Source organism: Aythya marila (genome assembly GCF_965140915.1).
Source record: "Aythya marila genome assembly, chromosome: 10".
In the NCBI taxonomy this organism is placed as follows: Eukaryota; Metazoa; Chordata; class Aves; order Anseriformes; family Anatidae; genus Aythya; species Aythya marila.
In genome coordinates this window covers 14,673,804-14,689,689 of record NC_139051.1, presented here as the reverse complement: position 1 = coordinate 14,689,689, position 15,886 = coordinate 14,673,804, and the positions used below count along the sequence as shown (strand labels likewise).

Sequence of the window (15,886 nt, the reverse complement as noted above, 5' to 3'; positions counted from 1 at the left end):
TTTTTTGATGGCGTAAGTGGTTGTTAATTCATGTTTCATCACTAAAATGCTGCCAACACTCCAGTTAAAGCAGCATGCTCCAGTTAAACAAGCAGATACCAGTGCCTGCCCCTGCTGCACTCATCATGTGGGTTTGGTGAGAAGACATGGCATGATGGTGACACAAAATGGTGGCTTCCCACCAGGCACTTGCAACACTGAGGAGCTTTGCCCTCAACTGTGAGGTGCGGCCCTCGCCTAACCACCAAGGAACGACCATCAGAGGCACTCGGTATCAACGCGCTTTATTTTCCTGATGGCCACCCTTCTCAGCACTCTGTCTTCATGCCGGTAGCCAGGGGATCGAACCCAGGAGCTGAGCCACGGAGCTGGAGGGGTTTAGGAGATCCAGGCTGTTGATCCGGCCTCAGATTTATTCAACTCCCTTCATGAACTCCAGGAACTCTGCCAAGGGGGAGACATTGGAGACGCAGGCTGTTAGGTGGGACTAGAGTGCTTTCACAGCTGCTGGAGTATGCTCTTGGCAGCCCTCCATAGCCATTTCTCTTTTTCCATCCCACTGATGCATGAGAGGCCAAGGGATGGCTACTGCTCCCCTGGAAGTGGCGAGAGCTCCTCGTGACTGCTGATGGAAATGTCAGCAGTGCCCAGGGTTGCCCTTGGCCACAGACTCAGCTCAGAAAGGGTCCAGGAACCTTTTGGATAGCACCGTATTCAAAAGAAGAGCCCTTCTGGGCTGGTGCTTGTGTTTAAGTGGCAGTAAAGGACAGGCAGGTCTCCTGGTGAAAACCAGGTTTGCTCCACAGGGTCAGTGGAGAGAGTTAAGGGAGCCCCTGGTCCTTGCAAATGTTTTGCAAGTCTGAGAAACCCCCTGGCCCATAGAAAGCCAGACTGGGATCAGTCGTATTGCCTAGTTCTGCCTGCACAACCTGACACCCAACCCTGGAAGCAAAACTGCAACCATGGGAGCTGCTCAAGGGCTCACAAGTGAACATCAGGCAAGAAAGACTCCTTACCATCGTAGTCAATCCTGCCATCATTGTTTTTGTCCCCATCTTTCATCAGTTCTTCTATGTCATCCTCAGTGATGGTCTCTCCGGTTGCCTGTAGCATGATCTTTAGCTCCTCGAGGTCAATGTAGCCATCAGCATTCCTGCGTGAGGACAGGAGAGCTCAGGAGGGGACCAACATGCTGGGTAGGGTAAGTTGGGGCCACTTCACCGCTCCCATCGCCTATATTGTGGTCATGGCTCTTACTTATCAAACATCCTGAAGAGATCTGAGAGTTCCTCTTCAGTTTTTCCTTTGCTGTCATCTTTCATACACCGGACCATCATAACAAGGAACTCATCAAAGTCCACAGTGCCGCTGCCTGCAGGTGGAATAAACACCATTGGACAGTGAGTGGATGGGCAAAGCCAAGCACGAGATCGGTCTTCCCATTAATAACTGAGGAGCAAAACTCAGGAGAGCAGCCCTGCACCTTGCAGGCTGCTAGAGTGAGTGACTGAGGCCATGGACTGAATTTATCACTTATTTTTTTTAACTTTTCCAATCTTTTTTTTTTTTTTTGCCAGGGTAAAATGAACTGAATGTGCTGCAGGAAGCATTGAGCAATGGGAATTCCTGCTATGGAGGTACTTGTCAGTCTCATGTAGATATTAATAACAAAAGCTCCAGCAGGCAGGTATTCATGCAGTATATTTTTGCACAGGTAGTACAGTGCTGTTGTTTTCAACGACACTGAAACATCTCTCTCTTTGCCTGATTTTTAACTGCTTTTTTATTTTCCAATTACTTAGTATGATATTTCTGCTCAACCTCACACAGTGTTTTTTGCATGTGTTTATGCTGATTTAATCAGTATTAACTGTTAGTAATGTGTGCGTGTGTATGTATGTACACATTCAAGCAGTGAAAGACTTCCCTGCTGATAGAAGTCGAATTGTGGCATTTGTGAAAAGCCAGTTGCTACATTCAGCCCCTTTATTAAATAGATTGGAGCAATTCTGATGTAAGCAGTAATCTCCCCAAATTGATTCACGCAGTCCAGTCATGATAGGGATAATAATTTTTATAATGTTTATCAGCCTGGGAGTTTCATCAAGGAACCACACTGAGATGTTGGGGGTGCTCAGTGTCCTTCAAAAGCCCAGCTCTGCAGGTTGCTCCCCACAGGCTGCGTGGTGCCCAGCACGGATCCTGCCCACAGGCAGCAAGCAACACTGGGCAAGGGGACAGGGCTAGGGAGAACTGAGGAAATTACAAGCTCTTACCATCCTCATCCACCTCATCAATCATCTCCTGCAGCTCCTCTGGGGTGGGGTTCTGCCCCAGCATCCTCATCACCTTCCCCAGCTCCTTGGTGCTGATGCAGCCATCCTCTGCCCCCAGCACGAAGATGTCAAAGGCAGCCTTGAACTCTGGGGAGAGAGGAGGAAGGAGCTGTGTGGGTCTCATGTCACAACACAGCCCCAGGGTGGGGGGCTCTCCCTTGGGGGACACAGAAACTGCCTAGAATGTGATCCTGGTGGATCAAAAGCCCTGGGAGCTTGTCTTTAGGCTGCCACATCAGGTTAAAGACGCACCTACCATTTTTTTGTTCTTCTGTCAGCTGCTCAACCTGTAAGTAAAACATGGAGAGCAATTTATTTGTATTCTTTACCACTACTAATTGCTGATCCTAAAAGGGCTGCTTGGACATGGACTGGAGGTTCAACATCCTTTTCCCCATGGACAAGAGCACCCCCGCTAACTGTTTTTCAGCCTAGATTCAAGAAACTATCCAAAGCATTAAGATCTTGTCTACTTCCTTCAGAGTCTCTGTTTATAAAGGTCTCTGCCTCCAAACCTCTCAGCCTGTTCTAAGTGTCTCCCTGAAGCCCAGCATTTGTGGGAACTCTTTGGTCTGCGTATGCACCAAGCAACACAGGCTCCCAGGGGTGAAATGGGGACGTGCCACAGATAGGTCACAGCACAGGGTGTATGATTATTGCTGGTCCCTGAGCTGGCGTGCTGGGATGCGAATGTAAACTGAGGCAGGTGGAAGCAGCTGGAAGACCTGGCCCATGGAGCCTCCCCGCGTAGCTGAGATGGGCTGGCAGATTGCTTCCAAATCCTGCCCCGACTCGTCCCCTGCCAACCATCAGCGGGAGCTTATTACTTAGCCTGAGTTAACGAAAATAAGCAATGAAGAGAGCAAAGAGGAATCCAACAGCCCGTCTTGAAGTCAATTCTCTCTTCGGCTTTGCTCCTGTCTGCGGAGGGTGCTCAGCTCTATCTGCAGACCCCACCACCATATACAACTGTCCTTTTGGGCGCATCCATTCAAACAAAGACGTTTCCCTCCCATGCTGGTTGTCAGCCCCTAATGCCCCCGCACCCATCCTCAGCTTGTGTGGCTCTGTGAAGCAGGCATGATGCTTTTTGCCCCAAAGAGAAGCAGTTTGGCAAAAATGAACAGGGAACCCTTCCTACTTGCAGCGAGAGGCAGGGAAAGTGCTTTATCTTAGCAGAAAGCAGTTGGAGAGCCTTATCCAGCTCCTTTTGGAGCCTTTTTTGGGTGACAGAGCCCTAACAGCAGCAGCAGGATGAACGCCAAGGCCACTGCAGGTAATGTTTGGGTAGAGCGAGGGCAGCCACGGCTCGGCCGATGGCCACGGCTGCGGCCGCTCGGGTAACCTGACCCTCTGACTGTGCTCACTATTTATAAGCCCTGATGAGAGAGGTGCTGGAGATAAAGATGAGCCCTGTGATTGTTCCCAGGCTTTGGTATGCATCCTCGCAGCCTGTTATCCGGACACTTGTCCCTGGCACTGCTCTTAGCTCTGCTCAACAGAGCTGAAAAATGTTCCCGAAATAGCTTTGTGCTTGCACACCCTTATCTAGACATGAGTGGGTGAGACAAAAACCCATTGGGCTCTGTGGCTGCACCAAGAAATCTGGCACAAATGTAATGTTAATGTATGCCATCACAGGTTTGCTACCACTAACACATGCAGCAAATAACAAATCCTCACTTCCAAAGCATTTTTTGACTACCACATGCTGGATTTCTATAAAACTGAGGATGTAGAGCTGTGCTGGGTGGAAATTAGATGTACTGTAACCATAGGGCGATGTGTTTATTGCAGAGCTTTCTCCCAAGCTGTTTATTGTGCCCTCTGGACATGGATGCTGTTCACAGCTTTCTCCCTCTTTTTCCACCGCATCCTGTCTGGGGATGGCTTTCTCCTGTCATGGGGCAGGAAGGCAGGCAGCAAGCTCACAGAATTTTGCTTTTTCAGGTCTGATCTCCATCCTGCATTTCTGTTTGAACTTGGGCAGGAAAAAAAAATAAGTTCTTGACATTCCCCCACCTTCCCCACCCCACAGGGAAATGCTTCCCTTCAGTTAAAAATCTTGGGAATTGATCCATGAAAAAGCTGTCGGTCTCAGCTGTGCCTGCCCTGTTTTGCCTATTTTTATTTATTCCTTGCTTTAAAACCAGCAGCAAAATCCCTTCTGGAGCCCACCAGTCCTCAGAGCTCATCTCCCTGACCAAGGATTCTGCCTGGGGTACGTCTGGGGTACCCAAGGTAGGAAGAAGGTTTGGGGTTGAAGTCCACAGCTTTCAGCTGTCCTGCTTTTTCACCCATTTGGGGATAGAAAGGCACCCCAGCCTGTCTTCCTAACCACATGCAAGGGGTCCCTAAACAACAAGGCAAGGATCTGCTCCTTGAGTCACAGGGAACACGATTCGTTAAAAAGCTTAATTAGAGAGGGCTGGCTTGATGCTGATTTTACTGGGCACATTCTTCTCCCTCTTGTGTGCTTTTTGGGGCACTCTGCACATTCCCATGCAGCCTTTCCTCATTCCCTTTGCACTGCCCAGGTCACGAAGGGGCAGCTTTACAGGCTCAAGGCTGGCCAGAGGACGGGACAGGTGGCAGCGTCTGGTTGTTTTCTTCAGTTTTGTTTCACTGAGCAATACCTTTTTTCCCTCTAAAATGCTTGGAATTAAAATGGTGCTTGTAGGATGTACCCTTCAATCTCTTATTTAAAACCAAACCTGACCATCTCTATATTAAAAAACCAAAAAGCACCCCAAAGCTCTTACACCGTATTTTAATTCCAGGCACACAGTAGCGATTCACGCAATCCAGGCTCTATTTTCATCCTTATCCCACCCGCACGTCGCACTCTGTCTAAGTTACAGGCTGATCCCTCGTTATGGACCAAAGTCGGGGTTTGCCGCTGCAGCTGTTGGGATGCTCGGCATTCCCGGGAGTGTCTCCCCCTGCCTGGATTTCTGCGGGGGTGGCGAGGGAGAGGGCGGCATCGGGAAACACTTGAGCAAAGCTGAGGGTGTTTTTTTTTCAAATCTCATAGAACAGCATTCAGCTAAGGAAGGGGGGGATTGGGTGAAAGCACCCTCCCATTGTAAAGCAACAGAAACAAGAGGGTGAGGTTGAACCCATGCAAATTGCGTTTTCACCCATGCAAATCATCTTTGTTTTGTGGGAAACACTGCTTTGCTTTGGTTTGGCTGAAACCAGCAGCCACCCCAGACACCTCCAAGCTTTTGCCAAGACTTTTAACTGCTCAGAGTTGGGATGTTCATGCTGATGAGAGCAACGTGAAACCTCCCGAGCCATCCCCATGTCCTCAGTTGCTAAAAGACGCCACCCGATAACTCTTTCCCTTATTCCATCCCCCAAAAAATGCACAGCCCCGAGGGCAGGCACTCACCGCTGCCTTGTAGATATCATCCATGGCTGATGGGGAGGGTGGGCGAGGGGCTGGGGGACGTCACTGTCACCGTCACGCTCTGCTGCTGCTGCCCCGCCGGCCCTGCTGATATAGGGGGCCGTGGCCAGCCCCGGGGGTGTGACAGCCCACCGCGGCCAGCCCCACAGGAATGCCTCTCCTGCGTGCCTTGGGACGGGGACGCTGCCGAGCTGCCCCAGCTCCAGCCCTTCCTCGTGACTTCGGGGGAAGGATCCGGCCCTTTTGGCTGCCTCTCGCTGAGCTGTTGTGGGGCTTGGCAGTCCTGGGGCGTGTGCCACCATGTCACTGCCACCTATTGCTGCCTATTTCCCCCCCAGCGAGCTGTGTTAGGAAGACAACCCGGTGCCTAACTGAAACAAGCACTGGGAAAGGCAATATTTCCCTCCTGAAATATCTCCGGGGGCAGTGGGGGCCTGTCCCCTGTGCTGGCTGTCCCCAAGCCCTAGGGACAATGTCCTCGGAGGAGCCTCGCCACCACGGCCGGGAGAAACGTGTGGTCCTGGTGCTGCACCAAAGAGCAGCACGGGGGCAAACTGGGAGGGCTTCCTGGCTTTTCTGCATTCGGCACAAAGTGGGAAAGGTGTAGGCTGTCCAGCGGTGTTTGCTTTCTGGGTTAATTCACTTTTAGGAAACTTTGGGAAACTCTGACTCTCGGCACCCAAACGAGGCACTGCCCCATCCCCGTGGTGGATGGCCAAAGCTCACGTCCCTGGGCTCACGAAGGGTTTACAAAGGCCCCTGGGTGCTGACTGGTGCTTTCTCTGTGCAGGTAAAAGGCTTTTAGTTCACGATCACCCAAGCAAAATCTCGCTTGTTGGTGATTCAGGACTCCCCCTTGTGTCCAAAGGCATCACAGATGGCTCCTGTGTCTCCGGGTGAGGAGACCTGACCTCCAGCCAGCTCACGTCGGCAGTAACAAAACTGCGAAGAGGAATGCAGCTGCTGGGTCGCATCTCTTCCAAAAATAAAACCCACCTGCCTTTAACAGAAGTAATGCTGCATGCAAATAAAATAAAATAAAATAAAATAAAATAAAATAAAAAATAAAATAAAATCGATGTCCCTGTTGAATGCCAAGCCAAAGTGGCTCTCACCAGTGGCCGGTGGTGGTGGCAGCAGGAAGCCAGGGCACAGCTGGGTGCTGAGGGCACAGGAGCCTCTGTGTCAGGGGCATGGCGAGGTTTTGCAGTCACAAAATAGCAATTTGCTTCAGAGCCTGCTACGGAGCGTGCCTCTGCGGGCACCCCCTCTACAGCCAGGCTCAGCATTAAAAAGAAAAATAGTTGCATTTAAGGAATTAATTTTTAAAGCATGCTGCCCTTTGGAATTAGAGTGGGTTAGTATCTTGCTTGTCTTGAATATAAGAAAATGCAGAAAATGCTGGTTTTCATGGCAGGGCAGCCACAGTTGGCAGAGTCCCACTGTCCCGGCTGAGAACAGCCCCAGGATGCAGCAGGATGCATCCAAGGCTGATGTTCATCCCCACAATGTCACTTTAGGTTTTCTTTTCCAGGCAGCTGCAACCCCACTGCAAACCACACATTCATTAGGTCACATACAAGGAAATCGAAAGCCCAGATAAATTGTGGCTTTAGTGGAGGCCAGGGGTGTTTGCATGGCCACAAGCATCCCCCATCCTGCACCTGGGAAGCTGACATCTCATGGGGAAAATAATCTGGGATTTTGTTGCTACCTGAACGTGTCTTGCTTTCAGGAACAATCAGAGGATGCTTAATTAAAGTCGCTCTCCAAAATTACTTATTAGCTCACCTCTCAGCAGCACTGTGGGGCGGCACTAGGAAATCCCTCCTGGACTGCTTTTTCTATTTGTGCCTTCTCCTTACACATATTGTCTGCCAGATGAGACCAAGAAAAAGCACACTGGGGTGAAAATAAAAGCAGACCTGTTTGCCAGGTGGCACCAGGAAATTGTCACAGCTCTGCTGCAGTGCCTCCACACCACGCAGATGTGTCCCAACCTTCAGCAGCCCATGGTGGCCACAAATCACCAAATCACCACCAAAAGCTGCACTGAACAGCATTGCATAGCACAGCACAGTACCACGATGCATCACATTGCACAGTGCTGTGTTGCATTGCACAGAGCTGTGCTACACAGCACCACACTGCATTGCACAGCACAATGTTGCATTGCACAGCACAGCACACACCATGCTGCGTTGCACAGCACAGTGCACAGTACATTGCACAGCTCACACCACGTTGCATTGCACAGCATGGCACACACGGTGCTGCATTGCACAGCACAATGCACACTGCATTGTACAGCTCACACTGTTGCATTGCACAGCATGGCAGAGCACACACCATGCTGCATTGCACAACATAGTGCATACAGCATTGCACAGCACACGCAGCACTGCATTGCATAGCACTGTGCACACTGCAATGCAAAGCTCATGCTATGTTGCATTGCACAGCACAGTGCACGCTGCATTGCACAGCATGCACCGTATTGCATTGCACAGCATGGCACAGCACACACCGTGTTGCATTGCACAGCACAGTGCACACAGCACTGCACAGCACACACCATGTTGCATTGCACAGCATGGCACGGCACACACGGAGCTGCAATGCACAGCACAGTGCACACACCGTGGTGCATTGCACAGCACAGTGCACGCTGCACTGCACAGCTCACACCTGATGTTGCATTGCACAGCCCACACGGTGCTGCAGTGCACAGCACAGGGCACACTGCACTGCACAGCACAGCACAGCTCACACCGTGCTGCATTGCACAGCACACACGGTGTTGCATTGCACAGCACAGTGCACACTGCATTGCACAGCATGGCACAGCTCACACCGTATTGCATTGCACAGCACACACGGTGCTGCAATGCATAGCACAGTGCACACTGCAATGCACAGCACACACGATGTTGCATCGCACAGCTCACACGCTGCTTTACTGCACACCTCACCCCGAGCCCCCAGCACCCGCCCCGCCCGCGCAGCACCCCCAAGCCCCGCCCCTCTCCCCTTAGCCCCGCCCCCCGCTCTCTGGTCCCCCCCCCGCGGCCTCCAATAAGAGCCGTGGGGCGGTGCCCGCCGCCCTGCGGGGGCCGAGCCAAGATGGCGGCGGCGGCGGCGCGGGGCGGGCCGGGGACCGGGGCGGGTGAGGGCGGCGGGCAGCGGGGGGCGGCGGCGTGAGGGCGGCGGGGCCCGACCCTGACCCGTCCCGTCCCGTCCCGTCACAGCGGCCTTCCCCCGGCGCCATGGAGGCGGCGGCGGGCGAGGACGGCGAGGAGCTGCCGCGGGAGGCCCGCGTCCTGGGCTCGGAGCTGGTGGAGAGCTACACGGTGCGAGGGGGGCGGCGGCGGGGGGACGGGGACGGGGACGCGGCCCCGGGGCCGTGCACGGCTCCCTCAGGGGGCTGGAGGAGCCCCGGGGCCGGACTGGAGCACCTCGGGTCAGCGGAGCGGGTGGGTCGGGGCCGCGCTGCTTCCCCTCGCGCTGAACAAAAAGAGAGGGCGGCAAAAAAAAAAAAAAAAAAAAAAAAAAAAAAGTTTATTTACTTATTTTGTAATCAGCCGGCTTTGTGGTGCCTCGGAGCTCACCGCCAAGCATACCTCAGCGGGCTCGCAGGCAGCGCATCTCGGGCACGCAGCCCTGATGGTTATGTAATTAGCGGTGTTTGCTGCTGCCGTGCTGGGGATCGGCCTGGCCAAGCACACACAGGGACCTCTGGATCCTTCCTGCTGACAGGGAGACAAAAGGAAAAGGGAGCAGCGGTCATAAGCAACGCACGTTACAGCTCCAAGTCATGCTTCGGGCTGCTGCCACCCAGGAGGGTCCCAGAGAAAAGCTGAGCAGCAGGAGAGCAGCTCCTCGGTTGGGTAGGACAGAATTCACGCAGTTGATGTACACAAAGAGTTTAACCCCAGGCTGACAGCCCTGAACTGTCGTTGTTTGGGCCTGGCAGCTGGTGGCCGTGTTTACGGACCTGTACAGAAATCCACCCAGCGCTCAGGGTTTGTTAGAAGCTTGGAATAGGCTCTTGAAAATTGTTTCACCTCTGTCTGGCGACTTAGCTGCGTGATGTGCTTTCACAGGAGCTGTGCTGCTGCCTAGGACTCGGCTAGGATGTGGTTCATCCCCCAGCGAGTTTGGTTTCAAAGTCCCGTGTCGGCTGAGAGGGGTTAACGTTAGCATTAAGGATTTTAATGAGTGTTGTTTAATACCCCCGAATGGGAAATTCAGGTGAATTTGAGGAAATGTCCAAATGTTATCTGTTCCCTCTCTCTCAGAGGTTATTTCATGGGGTGAATTAGTAGCTACGTGTACTGTTCAAGCAGATCAGCTCACGGTTGGGGATAGCAGCAGCTAGGCTGATGGCAGTGTATTTTTTTCAAGGCCTGTTTTCTTTTTTTTAGTGACTAGAGTTCTGGAAATACGCTGTTTTAATTCCGCTTTTATTGGGGCCTGTAAAAATAGTGTTTGGAGGGCAAGATTTGCCAGTAACTGGTCCTGATTTGATTTTCTTGCTGCAGGTTCAAGTGAGGCAAAGCACTGAGCTTGCCTGTTTGTGTACAGCTGTGGAAACTGTTAGCAGGGCTCTAGACCTGCAGCCAGCCTGCATAAGAAGGCCCAAGCCATTAGAAATGCAGGAGTGTATTTTTAAATTAAAATGGAAACAATTTACAAAAGGATTCACGAGGCGAAATGGTTTGCGAACATTGGCATTTGGTGTTTAAAACTCAGTTTTGTGGCATTAAGGACCTGACAGACCTGTACTGGAGCAGAAGTGCATGCATTAGCTGGTGTAAAAGTTGGTTAAATGTGGTAAAGATTAGAGACAACAGTGGCAGCAAGGATGTACCTGTACCCATCAACGTGTAGTGATCGGGATAGCGGTGGTCTTATTTACACCCTTGTCTTTGGAAGAAGCCCCTGTGTATGCTGGTCTAGCTGGATACTGACCGAAGACTGGCTGTCTGCTGGATGGCCTTGAGGTTGCCAGTGCTTCATTTGTTTCCTGCTATGCATTTGTTTGGCCTAAAGTCACTTTCCTGCCTTTCCTGTCTTTTGCAGCTGTTTTTAATATAAATACTGGCTTTGATATTTAAGGAAAAGACTGTGGCTTCCTTGAATGGGTGTGACCTGTCTCCCTGCTCCGAGTAGGCAGGGAGGAGGCGATGTGGTTGTGTCACTGTTCTGTAATTTGGGACCTAGTAGCTGCAGTTACACCTGTGCCCCGGGCTCTGCGTGGCTGTGGGCAGTTCTGTCACATCCTTGTTCTCTTGACAGCACCAAAGCTTGGAGCTGGAAGTTGCAGAAATGCAAGTTCTCCATGTAAAACGAGAAGAGCAGTTCTTTGTCACTTCTACATAAAATATACAAAAGGCAGTCTGGAATCAGAAGTTCAGCAACATCTGGTTTAAAAGCTATACGTCCTATTTTTTTTAGTAAGCATTTCACTTTTTAAAAATGTGGGGAGATGAAAGGCCTGCTGTGTGGGGAGAGCAGACTGAACTGTGAGCACTTTGAAGTAACTAGTAAGAAAATAATGAAAAAATACAGCTCTAGGTATGGTAAACACCTTCCAAAGAGATTAATTTATAGATAGGCATAGAAAAATTATTACACAGAATCATTTAATAGGACCACTGGGAGGTGGGCTCCCAGGCTGCCAGCCTGGGGATGCAAATGCTTTCCCGTTGATCCGGATGGAGACATGGTCTGTTGTAAATGCAGGTGGAGACTTCACATGGCAAACTGCACTGCCTGGGAGGTGGTGCAGCATTATTCATCTCCCTGTGCATGCCTCCTAGCAGTCGGCTCGATGGGCGGGCAGGCAGGAACCTGAACTTCAGCTCCTGGCCTTATTATTAGTGTGCCCAGTTGGACATGTACTTAGATAGCTATCTGGAGTTTTTTTTAAACCTCAGGATGTTTGTTTGGTTGGTTTTGCTTTACAATGATTGATTTCTGAGTTGAAGCATGTCTCGAACACACAAGCTTCGTGCATTTGTATCCATCAAGGTGATGGCACCTGGTGGATTAATGTGAGATCTGTTCCTGTCGCTCTGTGTACTGATGCGGCCTGAGGGGTGAAGATACAGGGAATGCTGGGGCTCTTTAGAGACTTCATCTGAGGAATTGCACTGGTGCATCTAAAACATCTGCCCTGGATGTTTTCCTGACCAGACTGTACGTTTGGCTCAGTGCTCTGATTCTGGAAGTGGTCAGGGCTTGTCATGTCAGCAGAAGGGAACGAAGCCTTTGTTATGCTCACTGTGTGGTGTACACGGGGCAGAGGTGTATTGCTTCCTTGTCTGATGAGCGATCAGCTGGGAGCTGTGCGGTGTACTGGGTTTTCAATGTCTGATCTGAGTTTTTATTCATTAGATATTCCATCTGAATTGCATTTCGCTATGCTGCTTGATCTGCCATAATCTAGCACAGTCAGTGTTTAAAACGAGCTAGTGATTTCATTATGGCTTCTGTGCATAGCACTCTTAATTCTCAATTTTAACAAAAGCTTTCTTTGAGCTCCCCTCTCTTTCATCAGGGTTACGAGGTACTTTAGGATACTCGGGTTATTCCTGTTCTAGTTTGGCATCAGCACGGTGAATAATCCTGGCCAGCAGTTTCCTAACACAATATGATGGGAAATCAGTTGCAGGCCTTAATTGAGGTTGTAATTCTGTGTGGGCATTTGTCTGTGTTCTCAGTACTCACCCAAGCACTGACGTGTCCCTTGCTGTATGCACTAGGCAGACATCTTGTTTCGGTGCTCTGCAGGACTTGGGTTTTGTTCAGCAAGCCTGTGCATCAGATGCTTACAAAATATGAGATACAGTTCCACTTTTAAAATGCAAGAGGTATTCTGTGTAACGTCTGGTGCTCTGCTGGTGTGGACTATGAGTAAGTGAAAACTGGCTGCGTTTTATGTAACAGACTGAAAATCAGCTCTGCTTTTTGTTTCCTCAAGTGGAATGACCAGCTAGGTGTGCATCATCCTTAGAGCAGCAATCAGTCTGATCTGTGTGATCTGCGATAGGAATCAGGTTCTGAGCTGTATTAAATGCTGCTGAGGTTTGATTATGATTTTTTTCCCAAGTTGAATTTATTTTCAAGCAGTTGTAGAACTTGTTCTGCTGAGCCCTGTCTTTTTCTACCTTGTGTTTTATTTCCTATATTTCATGTTTCTTTGAGATAGTTTGTTTCTGGTTTGTCCAAAGGCAGATTGGGAGCTTCCTACAGAATTGCTAGTGTTCAACTGGGGGAAGTCACCTGCAATGGAAATTTTGAGCTGAGTCTCTTTAGTACATGCATAATTAAATATATTTAACTAGAGTTAAAATAGTTTTGTCTAAAGAAATATTAGGCTGCCTTAGATAATTGTAATGAATATTTGGGCATGGTTGTAACAGAAAGCTGCATTATATGTGCTTTATCCCAAAATGAATTAAATGGTTAACATAGAGCCAGGTGGAGGATTTGCCTAGATTTCTGAAGAGCTGAGCACAAGATTCCTGCTTAACTGTGAAGTGATGGCAGGATGCTTGCCAGGTTCTTCTGCCTGCTGCACCACTTGGTGGATTGAAGAAGGGATGCTGCTATCTCAGGCTTCTCGTGGGTAGCTATGGATACTGACTTGGCTAGCAGAAAAGTTGAGAAAAATAGTTTAGAGATCTCGTTTGTTTTAACCTTTGGGTTGCAAAAATAACTGTCGCCTTAAAATAAAAAGAATCCACGTGTTGTTGTTTGCAGAGCAGCCTTGTGAATGAGATTAAGCATCCAACATCAGCAAAGTCACCTTAGAGTGTGGATTAGTTTGTAGTTAACTAAAAGATTAGATGCAGATTAGGTTCTACATACTGTGTGAATGTAGGATTGCCTTGTAGTGCTACATTAGCCTCTACATATCAGCTTTTGAGACAAATGCTTTTGCAGTTCCTTTACTTTACATGCTTTGTTTCAGGTATACATCATTCAGGTCAGTGTTGGCAGTCATCAGTGGACAGTCAAACATCGTTACAGTGATTTCCATGACCTGCATGAAAAGGTAAGGGTGTTAAAACCGTGGCCTTGGTCTCTTACAAAACAGCTTGTGGAGCTTTGGATGGAATATAAATTTTTTCCTCAGAGCAAGAATATCTGTAGATGCCATCTGGACTGCACTAATGTATTTTTTTGTTTGTTTGGTTTTTTTTTGGATGAGCAATATCATATGCCTATGTTACATTCCCCTCTTGAACTGTGGTATATTGGCATGGACAGTCCTAGCCTCAGTCAGAAGCCTGTACCTTAGTTCAGCTGCATCTTTTGTGCATGTTCAGATGGAATATCAGGTGGTAACTCTGGTCTTTGTCTTTCAGCTTGTCTCAGAAAAGAAAATAGATAAAAATTTGTTACCTCCGAAGAAGATTATTGGAAAAAATTCCAAAAGCCTGGTGGAGAAAAGACAAAAGGAATTAGAGGTCTACCTGCAAACTCTTCTATCCAAGTTCCCTGTTACTGCCCCAAAAGTTCTGTCACACTTCCTACACTTTCATTTATATGTAAGTCATATTTTTAGCATATAAAATGCAGTCCTGAGTGTTCTTCCTCAGTTCTAACTTGAACAGAGCTCTGTGCAATCTTCACAAAATAACTGAAACTGCTCTTTTTCAGCATTTTGCATAATGTGATAAAGAAGAATTTTGAAGGTGTTTTCTGACACTAACTTTATTGCAGCAGATACAGTCCCTACCCACAGTACTTGCCAGCACAGTAAGATCAGAAAATAAATACTGGCAGAATAGTTGGAAGCTGTGAATAAATCTGCAGCTGAATTGGTTGTTAGGCTGAAGTCAACGGTGCTGGCTCTCAGAAGGAACATTACATAATTGATCCGCTGCCTCCCCCACTTGGCGGTTAATGGTTGGAGCTGTGGTTCACACTGAAACAGTTTCCAGTAGGCCAAATGAAGAAAAATAGCTCTTCTCCAGGAGAGCATGCTGATGGAGTGGCCTCTGGAGAAATGGCTCCAGCCAGCAGACAGTGTTACAGTGAGGAATGCTTTAAGAAAGAAGTCAAGGCTTGCTTTCATGTTCATATTGCAAATTGTTTATTCATCTCTTGTGTATAATTAGGCTTTTTTTGTAGCATGGCATCATGTTGTAAGGGGGAGTGTGGATTTCTTATAAAGAGGAAAATGCACTGGAGAGCTTGATGGAAAGAGAGAACAGTAATTGCTTTGGGGTGGGATGTGCTGAGATGGCCCTTTATGGTTTCATATAAAGGCTTCAGAAATGAGTCACAAGTGATCCATTAGGTCTGTTGATTAAACCTTAGCAACAAAAGAAAAAAAATATTTAAATTGTGTTTCATGCACATAAGTGTCCTGGTGAGAGTTGGTAGTTTGACTCAGATAAAACAGTAGAAGGTTTGCTCCACGGTGTTGCTATTGCCGTGCAGAGTTGACTGAGAAGCAATGGTTTGTATTGTGATTGAGTCCTCTAAAGTGGTTTAGAGGTTTTAAACTTACGAAAAATGTTTTTGGTGACATAGGGACAGTTCCGCACAGATGGAACAAGCTTCCTGATTCCTGGCAAGTTGCATAATTTCTTTGCTCTGTGGCTATTCTCTCTTGAATGTTCTGACCTTCCATTAATGTTTCAGTGCAGCAGTTTCAGCAATGTTTGTTTTTCAGACTGAACTTCCCTCTCCTGTTTTTTTCAGCCAGACTATTTTTTTTGTTTAGCTGTAATGTTCGTCCTTTTATCTTTCTTTCCCAGAGATCTAGCATCATTTGGGTATGAATGCTTCCCTGTTTCTATGCTGCACTTGTGTTTTAGAAAAAAGTGTTCCTTAATATAAATTTCTTTGCTACAGGGGAATCTGGGTTAATGTATGAACTCCAACTCTGTTGTTTTTTGCTTGTAACTTCAGAGTACTTTTAACTATTCACAAAAAGTTAGCTATTCAGCAGTAAAGCTAAATATTTACCATAGCAATTCTACTGGAAAGCTATTTTCCTGCAGAACTTTGATCTTTGAAAATATTGGACAGACCACATGCTCTCTTGAGGCAGCATGATCCTTGTTGTTATCCTTATTATTAGTCTATAAAGTAAGGCTGCAATGTTTCGTGTTTGTTC

The 15,886-nt window shown here is 48.5% G+C and overlaps 2 protein-coding genes across 5 annotated transcripts in view; one reads left to right on the top strand and one right to left on the bottom strand.

Moving 5' to 3' along the window:
* Window positions 1-267: 267 nt before the first annotated feature.
* Window positions 268-5,859, bottom strand: TNNC1 (troponin C1, slow skeletal and cardiac type). The gene is made up of 6 exons (XM_082767843.1): window positions 5,731-5,859; window positions 2,593-2,623; window positions 2,277-2,423; window positions 1,258-1,372; window positions 1,017-1,153; window positions 268-444 (listed from the first exon to the last, which is right to left on the bottom strand). Exons 1-6 carry the CDS (start codon window positions 5,752-5,754, stop codon window positions 413-415), a joined length of 486 nt encoding a protein of 161 aa, XP_082623969.1. The 5' UTR covers window positions 5,755-5,859; the 3' UTR covers window positions 268-412.
* Window positions 5,860-8,923: 3,064 nt separating this feature from the next.
* Window positions 8,924-15,886, top strand: part of NISCH (nischarin) — a 29,035-nt gene continuing 22,072 nt past the window's right edge. For 2 of the 4 annotated variants that reach the window (XR_014318176.1, XM_082768075.1), the window contains exons 1-3: window positions 8,926-9,098; window positions 13,727-13,810; window positions 14,124-14,306. Coding sequence is in view for 3 of the 4 variants with exons in the window: in XM_082768075.1 (XP_082624201.1) it covers window positions 9,015-9,098; window positions 13,727-13,810; window positions 14,124-14,306 (351 nt within the window). In the remaining variant the exon portion in view is untranslated. Of the gene's footprint in view, window positions 9,099-13,726; window positions 13,811-14,123; window positions 14,307-15,886 lie in introns of all 4 variants that reach the window. The other 2 variants (XM_082768076.1, XM_082768074.1) reach the window with 2 other exon arrangements.

Bases quoted from the DNA above. Each gene is read 5' to 3' on its own strand.
- TNNC1 (XM_082767843.1), bottom strand. From the start codon at position 5,754: ATGGATGATATCTACAAGGCAGCG. The intron at 1,154-1,257 runs GTAAGAGCCATG...GTCCTCACGCAG, and splicing joins CTCTTCAGGATGTTTGATAA to GAATGCTGATGGCTACATTG. The intron at 445-1,016 runs GTAAGGAGTCTT...CCCCCTTGGCAG, and splicing joins TGGCAGGATTGACTACGATG to AGTTCCTGGAGTTCATGAAG.